At 49.1% G+C, this 16,886-nt stretch overlaps 1 protein-coding gene across 1 annotated transcript in view; it reads right to left on the bottom strand.

The window, feature by feature from the left end:
- LOC101983502 (kinesin-like protein KIF28P) overlaps positions 1-16,886 on the bottom strand; it is a 46,247-nt gene that overhangs the window by 17,387 nt on the left and 11,974 nt on the right. The window contains exons 6-16 of the mRNA XM_005348976.3: positions 15,243-15,397; positions 12,743-12,854; positions 11,085-11,152; positions 9,140-9,246; positions 8,299-8,408; positions 7,041-7,131; positions 5,929-5,983; positions 4,281-4,404; positions 3,306-3,450; positions 1,411-1,529; positions 795-902 (exon numbers count right to left, since the gene is read on the bottom strand). Coding sequence (XP_005349033.1) covers positions 795-902; positions 1,411-1,529; positions 3,306-3,450; positions 4,281-4,404; positions 5,929-5,983; positions 7,041-7,131; positions 8,299-8,408; positions 9,140-9,246; positions 11,085-11,152; positions 12,743-12,854; positions 15,243-15,397 — 1,194 coding nt within the window. The remainder of the gene's footprint in view (positions 1-794; positions 903-1,410; positions 1,530-3,305; positions 3,451-4,280; positions 4,405-5,928; positions 5,984-7,040; positions 7,132-8,298; positions 8,409-9,139; positions 9,247-11,084; positions 11,153-12,742; positions 12,855-15,242; positions 15,398-16,886) is intronic.

Raw genomic sequence — 16,886 nt, 5'->3', positions numbered from 1 at the left:
TAACTATAATATAATTATATTATAATATAATTCTTACTTGATACCTATTTTGTTATATGTGATTTTACTATGTTAAAGTTAAAACCTTTTTATTTAAACAGAAAAGGTGAAATGGTGTGGGAAGTCCTACTGTTTGTGTTGCTTTTATTGGTTAATGAATAAAGAATCTGCCTCGGCCTGTGATAGGGTAGAGTTAGACAGGAAAAACTAAACTGAATGCTGGGAGAAAGAAGGCAGAGTCAAGAGACATCATGGATCCACCAGGGGTAAAAGATGTGAGCTGTTAGCTGGAACCTTGCCAGTAGGCCACAAGCCTCATAGTAAAATATAAAATAGAAATGGGTTAATATGTAAGAGCTTGCTAGAAATATGTTAGAGTCATTAGTCAAGCAGTGTTTTAATTAATATAGTTTCTGTGTAATTGTTTTGGGGCCGAGCAGCCAGGAACAGTCTCCTACAACACTGCCTTGCTTGAGTTCCTTCCTTCTCTGCTTTCAACGATAAACTGTTACACAGGAGAGCAAGTGAAATAAACCCTTTCCACCCCAAGCTGCCTTTGGTTTTGGTGTTTCATCACAGCAGTAGCGACCCCGAATAAGCACAATGTCATTAGAAAAGATCCTAGGAACTGGCACTATGAGAGAAAGACCAGGACACGCAACAAAGGGTCCCCAGACTCAGCTCTTACTCAGAAGAGCATCTGGGTTTTTGTCTAGGTTGCAGCTGGCAAAAATCCCCTGTGTACTTTGGAAGCTCTCCAAGGATACCACGCCTGCCCACTGATGGGGTCTTACCTCATGAGTGCTTGGTTTGGTCACCTTCACCATGACCTCTTTCTGGAGGTCGAAGCCCCTGGAATCTGATGATGCCAAGTTCTTCACCTTCAATTCCATTTTAAGTCCCTGGTAAAGAGACAGCTCACTAGACAATCCCTCGTTCCTATTCCTTTTACAGTCTCTTTCCCATTCTTCCCAGCCCCAGGCTTCGTAAAAGAGCACAGCCTGGCTCTTCCTGTTCCTTGGAGTTTCTGCCCCACCAAATAGCAGAACACCAGCATCTCCCAGTGGTATCCTGAACTAACGTTTATACTTCCTAAGTTGGTTAACTCCCTTTCAAGGCTCCTGCTGACCGGGATCTTGTGTTCTCAGGAGCTAACCCTAGGCCAGGTCCGCTCTGTGGTATATCAGCCACTGAGGTCTGGAGAGGCACGGGGACTTCAGAGGTGGTCAATTATGGCCAGTAAGTGTGTCTGGGATGCTAGTACCAGGGGCTCAGCTGGCTGGGAAGGCCTGAGGGTTAGTTTAACTCTGTCCCTAGCTCTCAGTGCCATCGTGGGAAAAGCTTCATCCTTCCCCAACCTCGGACCTTTGGGGACCTGACGTTCTGCCATCACTGGGGGTGAAAGGTCACCTTCTTTAGCTCCTCGCTCATCTGATTTGCCTCCACAACCAGCGGCATGAGCCTGATGTAGTCCTGGAAGACAGCTAAGATGCTGGGGTCAGCTTGGCCATCTCCGGGGCTCCCAGTACCTAGCGAGAGTCACGGAGGAAGTAAGTCTGTTTGTTCAGTGACACTTTTCTCCTTCACGAAACACACACTCAGCTGTTCACTTACACTGCCTCAAAACCTTGGCTTCAAGGCCCTCAGTCCAGTGCAGTTCTAGACTGTCCAGGAAGGAGGGTTAAAAGAAGTAGAAGCCAATGGGCCAGAGGAGGGGCTGAATCCTCAGTGACCCAGCAAATAATTTGTTCTCCTTCAGTGTCTGGGTGTTATGGAGGAAGGGTCATAGGGACTACTGGAGGTCCTGAGCCTCTCTCCAGACTTGGACCAGTACTGCCTTGTGTTAGGACCTGTCTGCTCCTTAGAGACTTCCTGCCCATGGGTCACATGGCACCGATGCCTCAGAACTTCCCACCAGGCTGCCATGGGAACCCACCATCATCACCGGGACCAGAATGCTTCAGCCCAGAGCTCGAGGTTTGATGAACTTCCTGTCGTCACCACTGTCCCTATGCTGGGAAGGCATCTGCACAGTCAGTTATGGAGAACTAAATGGAAAGGGTTATTTGTGGATGGTTTTGCTATGGTTGTGTGTGTGTGTGTACAGTGTGCACGCAGAGACCAAACAAAGAAGGGGGTCATGTTTTCTATCACTTTCCACCTTATTCCCTTGAGGCAGTGTCTCTCCATGAAGCTAGACAAGCAGTCACTAAGCCCCAGACAACCCTCTTGTCTCTGTCCCTCATGAGACAACACTCAGCTCTTTACGTGGATGACGGTATAAACGTATAAACGCGTGTTCTTGTGGCTATGATGCTAGCATTCTTAACCACTGAGCCAGCTTGCTAACCCTGGCCTTGGGTTTATGCCAAGAACTTGAGAAGAATGTGGGTGTGGTAATCCCAGTTCTCGGTAGGCTGAGGCAAGTTAACACCTTGAGACCACCTTGCACTACAAAGTGAGTTTCAAGCTAGCCTTAGATACCTCGTGAGATCTGAATCTGAGTTAAGTATGGTGGCTCACACCTGTCATCTCAGAACCCCACTGCCCCTCAACTGTGGCTTTATTAAGGTAAACAGAGACTAGTACATCACAAAGACCTCAGTGGGATCCAGCCAACCCTGTGCAGACGAATTGGGGCTGGGGGAGGAAGTGTGGGAAGGTGTTAAGGAGTTCTGCCTGAGGAATAAGGGGAAGTGGACAGGTAGAGAGAGTGGAGCCTCTAGGAACCTGTGAGGAATCCTACATAGTGCAGGGGTGGAGGGTGGGTTGAGGGGCAAAAGATTATATTCCACTCAGAAACCCAGAGCTGCAGCTTCTTCCAGACCAGGGCCTGGACCTCGCCCCTCCCCATCTCTCCAGCCCAGAGCAGGCTCTCAGTGTGTGCTGGAGCGCTCCCCACTGGCTGAAGGCTTTTATCTAACCGACCCATCTCCTCAGCATTCTTGCTTCCGCTTGCTGCACGGAACACGCTCCCATACCAAGCTTCATACCGTGGACTATCTTCATCCTCATCCCTAGGGAAGGGCCAGTGACCTCAACACACTGTTGACATCTGTTCAGTTTTCTGTATTTCTATTTCTCTATTTCGGGGCTGATGATGTAGCTCAGTGGAGCACTTGTCTGGCTTGCAAAAACACAAAGCCTTGGGTTTTATCGCCAACACACACACACACATGAGAGAGAGAGAGAGAGAGAGAGAGAGAGAGAGATCTCAGATTTTTACTTTCTGCATACTGTACTCTGGCTCCATGAGAGCCGTTGTTTTTATGTTTTCCCAGGAAGGCAGGTCCAGGGTTGCTTACCAAGCACGTCCATGCTCATTCCCTCAGCAGCTGCCCGCTCCAGCTGGAAAAAGTCATAATCGTATCTACTCAAATCTTCATCACCTCGCTCTGAGGGAAACCCGATGTAGAGGAAGGCACTGTTGGGTCCCAAGATGATGCGGTCCTGGAAGGGAGAGCGAGCGTAGGGAGGAAAGGCCTGGCCTGCTCCAGGGTTCAGGCTTCTGGAGCCAGAGTGGAGAGCCGAGGACACTCTTGACTCCGTGACCACCAAGATTCAGACCTCTGCCAGGATGTGCGGTCTGAGCCTCAGAAGAAAAGCACGGGGGCGGGGGGGTCTGTAGTGTGCACTGGGGTCTGATTCAGGTTAGGTTATTGGAGTTCCTCAGAGAGGGCAGAGGTTTAAGTGCAGATGTTATGTGGGGGCTTTTCAGTAAGGTAGACCACACTGCTGATGGGCCACTAGAGGGAAGTCCTTGGGATGGGGCGTGTGCTGGACAATGAAGCTAGGGAGGGCTCACCCAGAGCTTCTAAGAGGGGACTGAGCCTCCTGCCTGTCTCAGAGGCTTGTGGCTCCTGTGTATAATGATTGAGGGAGGAGGAAGGCTTCAGGGCGGCCAGTAGAGCCACTGTGGTGGTAGAGACTCCAACCAGCGTGGCAGAACAAATGGGAACTGATGTAGGCAGGTAACTCGTCACTCCCCAGGGCAGGCTTTTAGGCCTCAGATGTCATCAAATGTGAGCGCCAAGAAGGGTCTTGAAGAGTAGCCATTTCCACCCTCCTTGTGTTATAGGGGATGTTCCCGAGATACAGTGAGTTGAGAGCCGGTCTGTCCCCCCAGCCTGTGCAACCTGGCAGAGGTAGGAAGCCCCAGGCCTGGCCAGTCCCTCTCACTGTGACAGGAGACATTTCACAAGAGAGTCCTGCTCCCCCTGCCCTTGTCACCATCTTGAGGGTAGCACGGTAGCACTTCTGTGGCTGGGCAGAGGACCTACCAAGTGCTGCAGCTTTGTCCTGCTGGTGACAGGGACCCCGTTAACAATCACCTTGCACTCGCCGTGTGGTGCGACTGTCACTTTACCGTCCAGATTCATGAAAGAAGCATGTTTATCTGAAATCCTAAGAAGACAAGAGTTTGTCAGGGTCACCCAGTAAATTATGATTTCAAGGCTGGTCGAGTTGCACAATGAGACTCACAGCTGTGGTCAATGGGGAAGCTCCCACTGTCCTCACCCCACACCGAAGCTGCAGGGCCTGGCCTTGGAGAGGGCAAGGAGTTGGAAGATAACAAAGACGCTATTCTATTGACAGAGCAAACTCTAGCTGAGGGCCTGCAGCTGCCAGGAACCACCAGCTGCTGAGACCATCACAAGTCTGTGAATGCTACAGCTAGCAATGGAGAAATGAAAATATGTTTCATTAGCCAAGATTGTGTATCAAAAGGTAGTAAAGAGCTGTGGTGTGTGTACACCAGGGCAAACGATCCGCCAGAAAGGAGGGAATGGATTCCCAGGATGTCAGCAACATGGGTGCAACTGGAGGGCATTATGAAATCAAACAGGTACAGAAAGACAAATAACCACATGTTCTCACCCACACGTGGAGGTCAAGACACTGGTCTTGAAGAGAAGAATGCTTGCCATAGCTGGGGGTGAGGGAGGCAGGGCATGGGGGTGGATGAGGGAATGGTTAATGACCCCAGGGGTGAATCTTGATAGGAAGAGAGCATCTGGTGTTCTACAGCGTAATCTTATGAGAGTCGAAGTCATTAGCTGAAAGTTTCAAAATCCCCAGCACACCTGACCACCGCCATTGTATGTATGTTCTGGAAATCACTCTACAGAGAGCAAATACACAGAACTATGGTGCCGATTAAAATATATTTATGGTACTTTAAAATTTTTTTGCTTCTTTTGGTTTTTGTTCGTTTGGTTTTTGTTGTTTTTTTTCCAAGACAGGTTTTCTCTGTATAGCACTGGCTGTCCTGAAACTCTTTGTAGACCAGGCTGGCCTTAAACTCATAGAAATCCACCTGCTTCTGCCTTCCAAGTGCTGGGATTAAAGGCGTGTGCTACCATGCCTGGTTTAAAATTTTTAAAAGCTGCTTCAGTAAGGGCTTCAAACAGCAGAGGAGACAGCCACCTGAAGATACAGTCATGATAGACTCCCCCACGATGTGCCTGGCCTTCCATCTCCCCTTGTTGTTGGCAGGGTCACCTTACTTCTGCTCATGTGGTTCTGTCTTACAGGATTTCCTCTGCCGTCCCTTTTCTCCCAAGATGAGTGGGGAAACAGGAGATGTGCACCACACAATGGACTTCAGCAAGCCCTCCTGCATGAGCACTGGAGGAGGTACCGAGGGAGATCTGGGAACTTTTTAATATTGCCCATCCAGCAGGACTTACAGTGTGGCTTACCTACAACCAGATGACTTTCCAGAATCTACTCCAGTGAAGCATGTTAGCACAGTCCTGACAACCCAACACTCAGAGGAGGTGGCAGGGGGATTTCGTGTTTGAGGCCAACCTGGGCTACATAGTGAGATCCTGTCTCAAAACAAAGCAAAAAGCAAAATGCCGAACAAGACAGATCTCTGGGTTGAGAAGGTCTGGTCCTCTAGTTTGGGGCTGGCGCCGTTCTTACCCCAGGCCTTGAAGACGGATAGCATTTGAAGCAGCCCGACCAGCATCACAGGAGCCTGGAAAGAGTTGGGACAGTTTATCTTCAAATTGGCAGCATCTGGCCTTGATGAAGGAATATGCTTGACAGTCTGAGAGTGGCATTTTTTCTTCAATAAGAGTGTATAGTGTCCCCGCCCCCATTGGAGCTGTCAATCATTAACAACACCTGGATATGACCTTGCTTCATGGATAATTGTTTTACTTTCTGCTCTTTTTGTCTTGGGATCCCCAACTTGGTGAAAATGCCACCTTTTTCATGGTCCTTAGTCCTCAGTGACCCACTGAAGCTGGGACAGCAAAGGTCCTTAGAAGCTCTCTGTTTCTATGGTGATCAGCCCCTCAGGGTGTACCATGTCCCCTGCAGCTCCTGGGTGCCTCTGGTTGTCCTCCAGCCACCATCCTGCACAGGGCTTAGCCACGCATAGTGCTCAGGGAAGGGAGAACAGGGATCGGGCCAACTCTGGGCATTGAATGCCAACCCATTCAGTAGCATCCATATTGGAGAGACATTCCAAAGGCTGCCACCTCCTCAGAAACCACTAGACAAACATGTGATGTGACCACGTGTGGGTGGTGAATAAATAGCATGCAGTAGAGGTAAATGATAGAGACCATTTACCTTAGCAAGGAAAGAAATTCCCAACCACGCTACAGCTGGAATGGGTTTAACGATATCAGTGAACTGAGCAGGCACAAAAGGCAAGTGTGTGTGATTTCGCTGCTTTGAGGCACCACACATGGAGAAATCCAGACACAAAAAGAACGGTGGTCACCCAGGCTCAGGAAGGGGAGTGGGGAGTTGGCTTTTAAGGGGTACAGAGTTTCCATATGAGGTGATGGTGGAAAGTTCTGGAAGTATATATGGAGATGGTTTAGTGTCTATGCACTGTGCACTCAAGAGTGGTTAGAGAGGGTGAGCTTTATGTTATATGTTTTGGAATACAAAATTAAAACTACCAAAAAAGGTAAGGGAGAGAAAGGAATGGAGGGAGAGAGGGGAAGGCAAGAGGGAGAAGAAAATGGAATCAGAGCTGGCCGGGGGTGGGGGGTAAGGGGAGCAGAAGGATCAAGTACCATTGTCAATGAAGAACTTGAGAACACCTGTGAGCTGTGGGTCCTCGTTGACATTGAGAAGGTGTGGGAGAGCCTTCACCATCTGCTGCTCCTAAGAAGACACAGAAAAGCCTGTAGACACCTAAGGCCCCAGGTCCTCAAGAGGGAGGGGAGCTGTCCGGACATGCCTGTGTTCCTCCCCCCTTTATTCTGCCTCACCTTTTTCTCTTCAGGCCCCCGACATCCTCAGGCTCCTTGCCCCCCTCTGGGTGGCCCCTCCCTGGGTATCTTAAATTGCTGCTACCTGACTAAGCCTCAGCTAGAATGTCTAGTGAAGAACGGAACACTGCATTCTCCCTCAGTGAGACCCAAACACATTTCAGTCTTCCCCTCTCACCCAGGGTGGGACTCTGCTGTGCTCACAGAGGGTGGACCAGCTGAACTAGAGCAAACACTGTGCTTTAGGGTGATGTTTAGACCCTGGAGTTCCTCTGATTAAGAGCAGAGAACACGAAAGTCCCGGTGGTTACTGTTCACTGAAGCAGAGTTCTGTAGACCTGCACCCCGAATCCCACTCAAACCCAGAGTCACACAGGGCCACCCTGCCACAGGGTGCTATTTAATAGGGCTTCCGCTGGCACCCGAGTTTTGCCTAGACCTTCAGAATCCTGACCTCTAACTCGATCTGCACAGACCACACCCTATTCTACTTCTACCCCGAGGCTTCATTCTGGGCTTCAGAAACTTTCCTGTAGCCAAGATGGGTTCTCCCTTCTCTCCCAAGAGTTCCAGATCTGGTCCAAGACTTGGGCATTTGCTTGGAGCCTCGTGGCTAAGAATAAGGTTCTGCAGAGGCAGGAAGGAGGGCGTGTTTCTCACCCGTGGATGATGTTCACAGCCTGGCTCAGAAGCTGGGGTGTGGCTCAGTGCTGCACAGAGGTTTGCCTAGCATTTGCAAGGCCCTGGATTTCAGCCCTAGCACCCCAAAACAATATTATACTCACAACATGGTCTGTTAGGAACTGGCCATGAATACTATAGCCAGGAGGGATGCAATAGCTCAGGCCGACCTACTGTCCAGAGGACATTCACAGTCCTTGGTCCTTCAACACTGAATCACCAACAGCCCCAACATCCGTCTTCCCTCGTCAGTATGCCATGACCTCCTTGATCCCTTCAGGCCCCAGCTCTGCCCTCACCGCAGCCTGGAGCCTGACAGCGGCACTGGCTGTCAGCTGTGTGGAGACAGATTACCACACGTGGACAGCATGAGCCTCACCTGCGAGAGAGCCGCGTGCTGCTCCTCCCATTCCTTCCGCGCCTGCTCCAGCAGGTGGGCCCAGGTCCGAGTGCCCAGCTGCCATTCTGCCAGGAAACAAGCCGGGTGCTCTAGAGGGAGGAAGGGACTTTAAGCATGGGGCATCAAAAGGGAGACGTAGAGTGACTGCGGAGGAGGAGCGGGGAAACCGAGCTGCTCCTGCGCGAAGACTCATCCGCTCAGTTCTGCTCCAGGTGGTGCCCTCGGGTAACTCAGGCATTAGAACATGAAGGACAATTCACTGGGAAGCCTGGAGCTCAGAGGTCCCCTTTTCTCCTTTTCACATATGCAGGCATGTGACCACCTGTTCAGGGAATTCCCATCTGCCCAGAGGTCAGAAAAGAATAACAGATTTGTCTTGAACTGTCTTTTTTTCTTCCATATGTTTCATGCCTGGGTTTATAAACAGCGAGAATTAGATGCTGCGTGTGTATAGACACCCAGCACATCCAGAACTCTGTGGCCACCGTATGTGTCTGCTCTAACTCAGGCAGCGTCTTGTTGCCATGGATGCCTGAGGTCAGCAGGTCAGCATATGAAGCCTGGACGAGTGTCCTGATTGGCGTGCCTGCCCTGTGTCTGAGCTGTGTGGGAAAGCACGTTGTCAGTGGCGAATGAGACCACACTGACGTCAAAGCTGAAATGTTTCAAGGTTGAGCCAGAAGATCCTTAACAAAACGTGGCTCTTCCCTCCCACCCGCGCTCCCTGGCCAGCCCAGCTGCTGCGCAGGCCACCACTCAGTCCTTCCAGCTAGCGTCTGGAGTCAGGCGTGGCTGAGCGTAGCCTCCCGACTTGATTTACCTTCTGCTCCGGCGTCCCCGAATCTGAGCAGCTGCTTGCTCTCAGCCCTGGATGCTCTCACCAGTGTGCACGTGTTGACCGTAGCTCTGTTCTGAACCCTTTTAGCCCTGTCACATGCAATGACAAACATTTTCTCAGGCCCCTTTGCAGCCAGGGCTACCAGCCCTGGGGTAGCAGCGGGAAGCTCAGATCCCAGGCAGAACCGGGCTAGTTTTCCCTACTAGTAGTGTCCAGCCTTTTGCCCCTGTGTCATCTAAAAATTCCTTGGGCTACATGCATCGCTAGCCTGGGACGCATCGTGGGCCCACGAGCCAAAGGCTAAACATATCTGCAATCATTGAGACCAAAACTGACCTCAGTAACCTACAAGATTCCCACAAACTCACAAAGCTCAGCTGAGTCCCGTGCTAGGCTTCTGAATATCCCGGGTCCTGAACACACTTGGCTAATTCAAGAATTTGAATCATCAATAATTAAAACCCTGGAAACCACAGGCTGATTTTTTTTTTTAACTCTTTGGGAGGCCATCACCCAATTCCACAAAAAGCACACAGAGGCCCATTCTTACTTATAAGGCCTGGCCTTAGCTTATTTTGTTTCTTGCCAGCTTTTCTTAAATTACCCCGTTTATCTTTTGCCTCTGGGATTTTACCATTCTCTATTTCTGTTTTCCTTTCTTCTCACTCTGTGGCTGGCTGTGTAGCTGGGTGGCTGCCCCTGACGACCTCCTCTCCTTTTCTTGCTCTTTGATCTTCTCTTCCCAGATGTCTCCTCCTATTTATCCTCTCTGCCTGCTAGCCCCGCCTATCCTTTCTCCTGCCTTGCTATTGGTTGTTTAGCTCTTTATTAGCCCAATCAGGTGTTTTGGACAGGCAAAGTAACACAGCTTAACCGAGTTAAACAAATGCAATGTAAAAAACCACAACACATGTTTGCATCATTAAACGAATGTTCCACAGCATAAACAAATGTAAAATATATCTTAAAATAATATTCTACAACAGACTCCAGTCAACTCAGGGATTTCTGATCCTGTCCCTACTCCCAGTGTCACCACAGAAAGCTCAAACATACCGTAACATGACTTATTCTCTGTGAGAAATTCAGATTTAACGCTGAATCTTATGCCATTATTATCTTGATGTCAGGGGTTAAACACCAGGGCTTTACCACGGGGCCTCACCCCCACAGGTGTTTTAGGCTTTACCCTTTTATTTCACAGAAGAAATTTAAAGATTCCAGTGAGGCTTGTTCCAAGCACAAAGTCGGGAACGGAGTTCAGAGAACACAGTGTCTCTTTGTGTACAACCCTTCCCAAAATCTACTGACAGCAGATCGCAGCAATAGGCAGGAGAAAGGGAACATTTCAGAGGCTGCGAAAGCCTAAACTCCACCTACGGATCTGAGCTCGCGCTCGGACGCTGGGAGAGAATGGCGTGGGCACGCTACAGTACTGCGTCTAAACCGTGAAGAATGAGTGCGGGGGCAGGGGTGGGATGTGGTTTTCACTCCCAGGAAAGGGCAGATCAGGACAGTCGGTTCACTGGAGGCATAATCTGAACTGTCGGGTTTTATTGTTGTTTTGTTTTTTGAGGCGGGATCTCACCTGGATGGAGCTCTTAAACTCACAGAAATCCACCTGCATCTGACTCCCACGAGCTGGGATTAAAGGCGCGCCACCACGCAAAGGCCCAAAGCAGTTTTAGTTTTTGAGCGTCCCTGAGAGAGCGGGCACAGTGAGTGGCTTGCTGGGGACCCACCTCTCCAGGCCCTCCTTCTGCTCCCAATCATTTTAGTTTCATTCCCGTCTCACCAGTCACTTGATTCTCCTCCTGGACTCCCACCCCAAACACCAAGCCATCGAATAGCGGGCCGCCAAGGGAGCTGTGACACGGGACACGGGACACGGAACACCATGACCGGTTGCTGCCCACAGAGCGCTTACCTCTCAGCGTATCTCAGGGTCGACAAGGTTTCCTCATAGCAGATATCAGCTGGGCTTATGGCTGCAATCTGGAACCATCCGTGCAGACTTTCGTCATCCAGGGTTTTGGATTTATTTTTTTAACATTGATGCTATTAAAATAGCTAATATTTGGGTTGAGGGGATGGCACTGCCAGTCAAGTACTTGCTTTGCAAGCAAGAAGAACTGAGTTTGATGCCAGAACCCACATAAAAATGCCACGCATGCTGGCACCCACTTGTAATCCTAGCCCTGGGAAGCAGAGGCAGGAGGATCCATGGAGCTTACTGGCCAGTGGCCTAGTCTAATTTGTGAGCCACTGGCCTAGTCTAATTTGTGAGCCACTGGGGTCGGTGAGAGACCCCATCTTAAAGGAAGCGGATGACATTTATGAGGAAAATACTCAAGGTTGTTGTCTGTCTGGCCTTCACACACGCACACACAGAGACATGTTTGCAGTTCTGCCTGCACATACATGCACATCATGCATGCACACGCTAATAAAAAACTAATCTTCATAAAGCAGCTTATAGCATTTAATTTCCAGTATTATTTGAAGTTTAAATTATTTACTTTTTGGATTTGTTTATTTATTTATTTGTTTATTTATTTTCTGTCTATGAATGTTTGCCTGTGTGTGTGTACCAACTAAAATCTGGTTGTATACATACAAGCCTCACCTGTACAACCAGGGCACTTCTCTGTCACATTCTTTCTGGCAGTTAATGACTTCCCATGACTAACCCCACTTTATAGGGCCAATAATAACAATATTTTTTTCTCCTAGCCACCTGCCTTCTCATCTCCCTCAAAAAGAAGCTGCCTGAAGACTCCAGGATGACAGTAAACCGGATGCTGCTCCAGCCACTCCTCTTGCTGAGCGTGAGCCCACCAACTCCCAGCTCTCCCCTCCCCCATGTTGCCCCATGCCTGCAGGAAGTAGCCAGACTTGAGCCAATGCCCCTTTATCCAAAGACAGCCTAAAATGTTGGTCATAAGCATCACCTCAGCTCCCTGTTACCCCTTATGCAAAAAGTCTGGAATGTAACACCAAGCATCCATCTTTGGAAGCTCCCTCCCCCTCCCCCTAGGAGTTGCCTTGGTCCAGACTCCACCTCCAAAAGAGTCCGCCAAGCTGCAGACCACGCCCACAGGCTGTTTAGGCTGCCGCCCAGAGAAGAAACACGTGGTCTTTGGGTTTTGCGTGGTTCCCCCCTCCCCATGCTCTCCTGGCTACCTGGGAGCGCTGCAGTAAATGTGGGCATCTTTTATTCGGTCTAATTTGGTCTGATTTGAATTATGTGCGTCAGCGGAGAGGCTCGTCTTAAGAATATTCCTAACACCAGGCTGGAGGCGTGGCTCGGTAGCAGAGCACTTGCCTGGTGTGTGTTAGGTGCTGGTTTCCGTGCCCCATCACGGAAAGCAATATACATTCCAGTAGCAGCCCCAAAAGCTGCAGCGAAGAATAAGATATTCATTGTGGTAGAAGCCTTGCCACACACCGCAGTGGGCAGGCATCAGGGCTGTGAGGTGATGAAGTGGATGGGGGCCGAGCGCTAAGTCCTGGGTGTGTTGAGAGTGATTTTAGCCACAGAGCACTAAGAGCTGAACCAGTGTCAAGAGTTCTAAGAGATCTTACCAGTGTTGTCCGGCTGTTCCCTCCCAGAGCCGACTGGAGCAGTTTGGTCAGAACAGAATCTCTGTAGGGAATGTGCAGGACTTTCTTCCCCATGGCTGAGTCAGCCAGAGCACTGTGAGAAGGAGAAAACATTAAATAACTAATGGAAGGGATTAGGAAGAAACCGAGTCTCCATGGGTAACTAGAGATGGCTCATACACATCCCTGCGATGGCTCTGTGTTGTGTGTGGTTTGACGGTCCCGACCGCCCCCCCCCCCCCCCCCCCCCCCCCCCCGTGAGTAAGCCACTCTTTATTTCTGCCTCCAGGGAGCCACCATGCTTTTCCTCACTCAAACCATGCATCAAGATAAGTCCTTCCTCCCTGAAGCTGCTTCAAGTCAGAGAGAAGTTGACTAATCCACCCTGTGGCAATAATAGCATAGACTAGCAGACACCTATACAAGGATGCCCAGGCAAGACAGGACATAAGCCAGAGACCCTCAAAAGACAGGGCTTGGAGAGAAAGACAACACCAAGCTTAAGAACATGGCCTGCTCTTGCAGAAAACTCCAGTTTGATCCCACACCCATAACAGGTAGTTCACAGCCACCTGGAACTCCAGCTCCAGCGGATCTGGCTCCCTCTTCTGGCTGCCATGGGTACCTGCACTCGCAGGTGCATACCCACACACATACATATTGATGTACACATAATTTTAAAAAATTTAATTACAAAACTCAAGACAATTAGGCAAAGATGAATCAGATGGCAAAGGTCTGCTTGTTTTGGTGGTGTGCCAACAGGGAGGGGCGTGCCTCGGTGGGGAGAGGGTGTGAAGTTAAAAATTACTGCATGCATGCACCCATATTCACGTGATAAAAAGAGTTTGGAGGGGGCTCATTGGATGGGGCATGAAGACTAGGGTTCTGATTCCAGCACCCACATAAAAGCCAGGCAGGTGTGGCAGCTTGAGAGGTGGAGACCAGAACTCTCCCTGGGAGACCCCCAGGGCAATCGGGCTAGCTAAACTAGCTGAACTCTGTTGACTGAGGTTTCTGTCCTGTCCGATCCTACAGACTGACTCTTTCCTCCTCCCAGAATTTTCTTGTTTTCATTGCCCTGCCTCTACTTCCTGCCTGATTGCCCCACCTATACTTCCTGCCTGGCTACTGGCCAATCAGCATTTTATTAAACAAGTACGAGAAACAAATCTTTACAGGGTAAAACCATTGTCCCACAGCAGATCTCTCGGGCTCCATCTTCATCCAGAAACCTCACCTCAGTAAGCACAGTGAAGAGAGCTGAGGGGGGGATTCACATGAAGGAATCTGGTCTCTCCACATACGTGTACATATGTGTACACGCACCCACCCACATGTGTGCCTACACACATACAAACACCTCTCTGGCAAAAAGAAAAAAGGAAAAGAGAGGAAAATAAGGAAGAACAATAGCGGGGAGGGATAGGATCTCAGCCCACATGGTAGATGCCTCCAAGAGGAGAACACAGGGACAAAATTCTGCACCAACTACTTCGGTTGATGGAGAAAATATTTATTTTGCTAGTGTTATTCTGTAAAGCATTAATTAGTTTTAAATATACAGGAGAGCTGGGCATGAACCAATGATGCCACTGTGTAGCGAGCTGCGTGGAGCCACATCTGATAATCAGCTCCTAATTATGGCTGAGACCTGACTTATGCTGTGATCACGCAATGATTGTCAGCTGCTTGTATACGTGTGAACCTATGGGCAGTGCCCACCTGGCAATCCGGGGTTGGTGGCCCGTGCCTTTTTAAGGGCTGGGAGACGTTTGCCCAGAGAGAGAGAGGGAAGAGAGAGAGAGAGAGAGAGAGAGAGAGAGAGAGAGAGAGAGAGATACAATTGTGAAAAAAGGTCCTGAATAAACTGTCAGCAGGAAGAGCTCCGGGTGTTGCGTCTTCCTTGCGGGTCGAGGTTGAATGTGACACCACTGTATCATGAACTAAAGGCTATTATTAATCTAATCTTATTTCATTTACCTTGGTAGGTTTGGAGCTGGGAATAGGGTCCAGGTCTTGGGCTCACTAGGGAACTGGAGCACCACCCTCTTTTCTTTTAAATGTCATTGTTTCACGCCATGACATGGTTGTCTGAATGAGAATAGCCCCAACAGGCTCATATGTTTGAATGCTTGGTCCTCAGTTGGTGAAACAATTTGGGAAGGATGAGGAGGTGTGGCCTTGATGGAGGAGGTGTGTCACTGGGGTGGGCTTTGAGATTTCAAAAGCCCACACCATTCCAGTTAGCTCTTTCTGTCTCCTACTTCTGGATCAAGATGTGAGCTCTCAGCTACTGCTCCCATGCCATGCCATGCCTGCCTGCTACCATGTACCCCTCTATGATGGTCATGAATTCTAATCCTCTAAAACTGTAAGCCCCCAATAAATGATTTTTTTTCTATGAGTTGCCTTGGTCATGGTGTCTCTTCAGAGCAATAGAAACATAACTAACAAGAATATCTGGGTGCTGGCCACATACCTGATGACATTCCCTAAACTGGTCAGGCTTAAATTGACCCTGGATCCCTCCCTCAGCCGGTCTCCTTCAGCTCCCGATGACTTCTGCCTCTCACTTCCTGCCAAGTCCACCATGTTGATGCTGGATTGTTTGGTGAGAGCCGTGTCCAGGAAAACCTGTAGAGACACACCTCGGGCTGTTAGACTGATGCCTCAGAGACAGACTGTCCCATGATCTTATGTGGCTCTTCAAGGTATATCACAGACTCCAAACATAATAAAGTAGTGAGTGGCAGCTGTCACTGAAGGTGCTGTCCATGTGCAGTGACAGTTGTGGTGATATTGAGAGAAATGAAAAACTGGTCAGAGTATCAGATTAACCTAATTGCTCTTCGTCTGAACCATGCGGCTTAGGCTAGGCTAAAGTATATATATATATATATTTTTTTTAATTTTTTTATTTATTATGTACACAGTGTTCTGCCTCCATGTATGCCTGCAGGCCAGAAGAAGGCACCAGATCTCATTACAGATGGTTGTGAGCCACCATGTGGTTGCTGGGAACTGAACTCAGGACCTCCAGAAGAGCAGCCAGTGCTCTCAACCTCTGAGCCATCTCTCCAGCCCTAAAAAATATATTTTTAATAACACTTCATACGTGACAAGGGTCATCTGTCAGGAGCCGATAACAACTGGGAGAACATTGCTTCAAGGATAGCCAAGAACTGACCAATTAAAAATATGTTCATAGTATGCTTCATCTACACACCCCAAGGACAGATAGGAAGGGGCCAACTGAGAACAAGCTTATGTCTTTACTTCATTTGCATAATGATATCATGCTTATTGAATGTTGTGCCCTTTTATAATCATTTGCTGTCCTCAATTAGGTCCAGGTATGCAAATTAGGTGAGAACTGGTGGTCCTGCAGGACTGTTTATAAAAAGTCCTGCAGTCTCTGGAAGGGAGCTCCTCCTGCCCTCACTGCATTGAGTGTGCTGGACGAGTTCCATGCCTAGGCTCGTACTGCGTGTTGGAATAAACCTTGATTTTGCATCCAAGTCCCAGATCCCTGGTGGTCTCTTTGGGGGGCAAGAAGTCTGTGCACAACAATATTTTGTTTGTGCTTTAACAAATAATGCTTGCCTGAAGATCAGTGTGCAGAGTTAAACCACCAGTTAGACATACAGGCAGGCAGTGGTAGTGCACATCTTTAATCCCAGTACTTGGGAATCACGTGCCTTTAATCCCAGCTCTAGGAAGGTTGAGACGAAAGTGATATGGCTGGGCAGAGAGAGTAATATAAAGTGGGAAGAGACAGGAGCTCATAGTGTTTAGTCTGAGGATTCATAGAGATAGGATCCTGCCTATTCGGTCTGAGCCTTCGGAGAGGTAAGAACTCTAGAGGCTGGCTGCTCTGCTTCTCTGATCTTAAGGCAAGCCTTATTTGTTAGATCACAAAGAAAATGTCACCACAGATAGTGACAGTGCCATGTTCCTGGGTCCAAGTGTCCTGCTTGCCTCTCTCCAGTTCCGCGAAGCTCTTTTGAGGGACATATGAGGTAGTGGTCATTACAGACATTTCAGTAAACTTTTAGCTCATAAAATGCTGTAAAGCCTTCATCATTACGAGCATCCTCAGCTGTTCGGCTCTGTGGTCCTGCAA

The sequence above is a fragment of the Microtus ochrogaster genome, chromosome 6, assembly GCF_000317375.1.
Source record: "Microtus ochrogaster isolate Prairie Vole_2 chromosome 6, MicOch1.0, whole genome shotgun sequence".
Taxonomy (NCBI): domain Eukaryota; kingdom Metazoa; phylum Chordata; class Mammalia; order Rodentia; family Cricetidae; genus Microtus; species Microtus ochrogaster.
The sequence above is the reverse complement of the archived record's forward strand: the minus strand, read 5'-3'. Positions and strand labels throughout refer to the sequence as shown.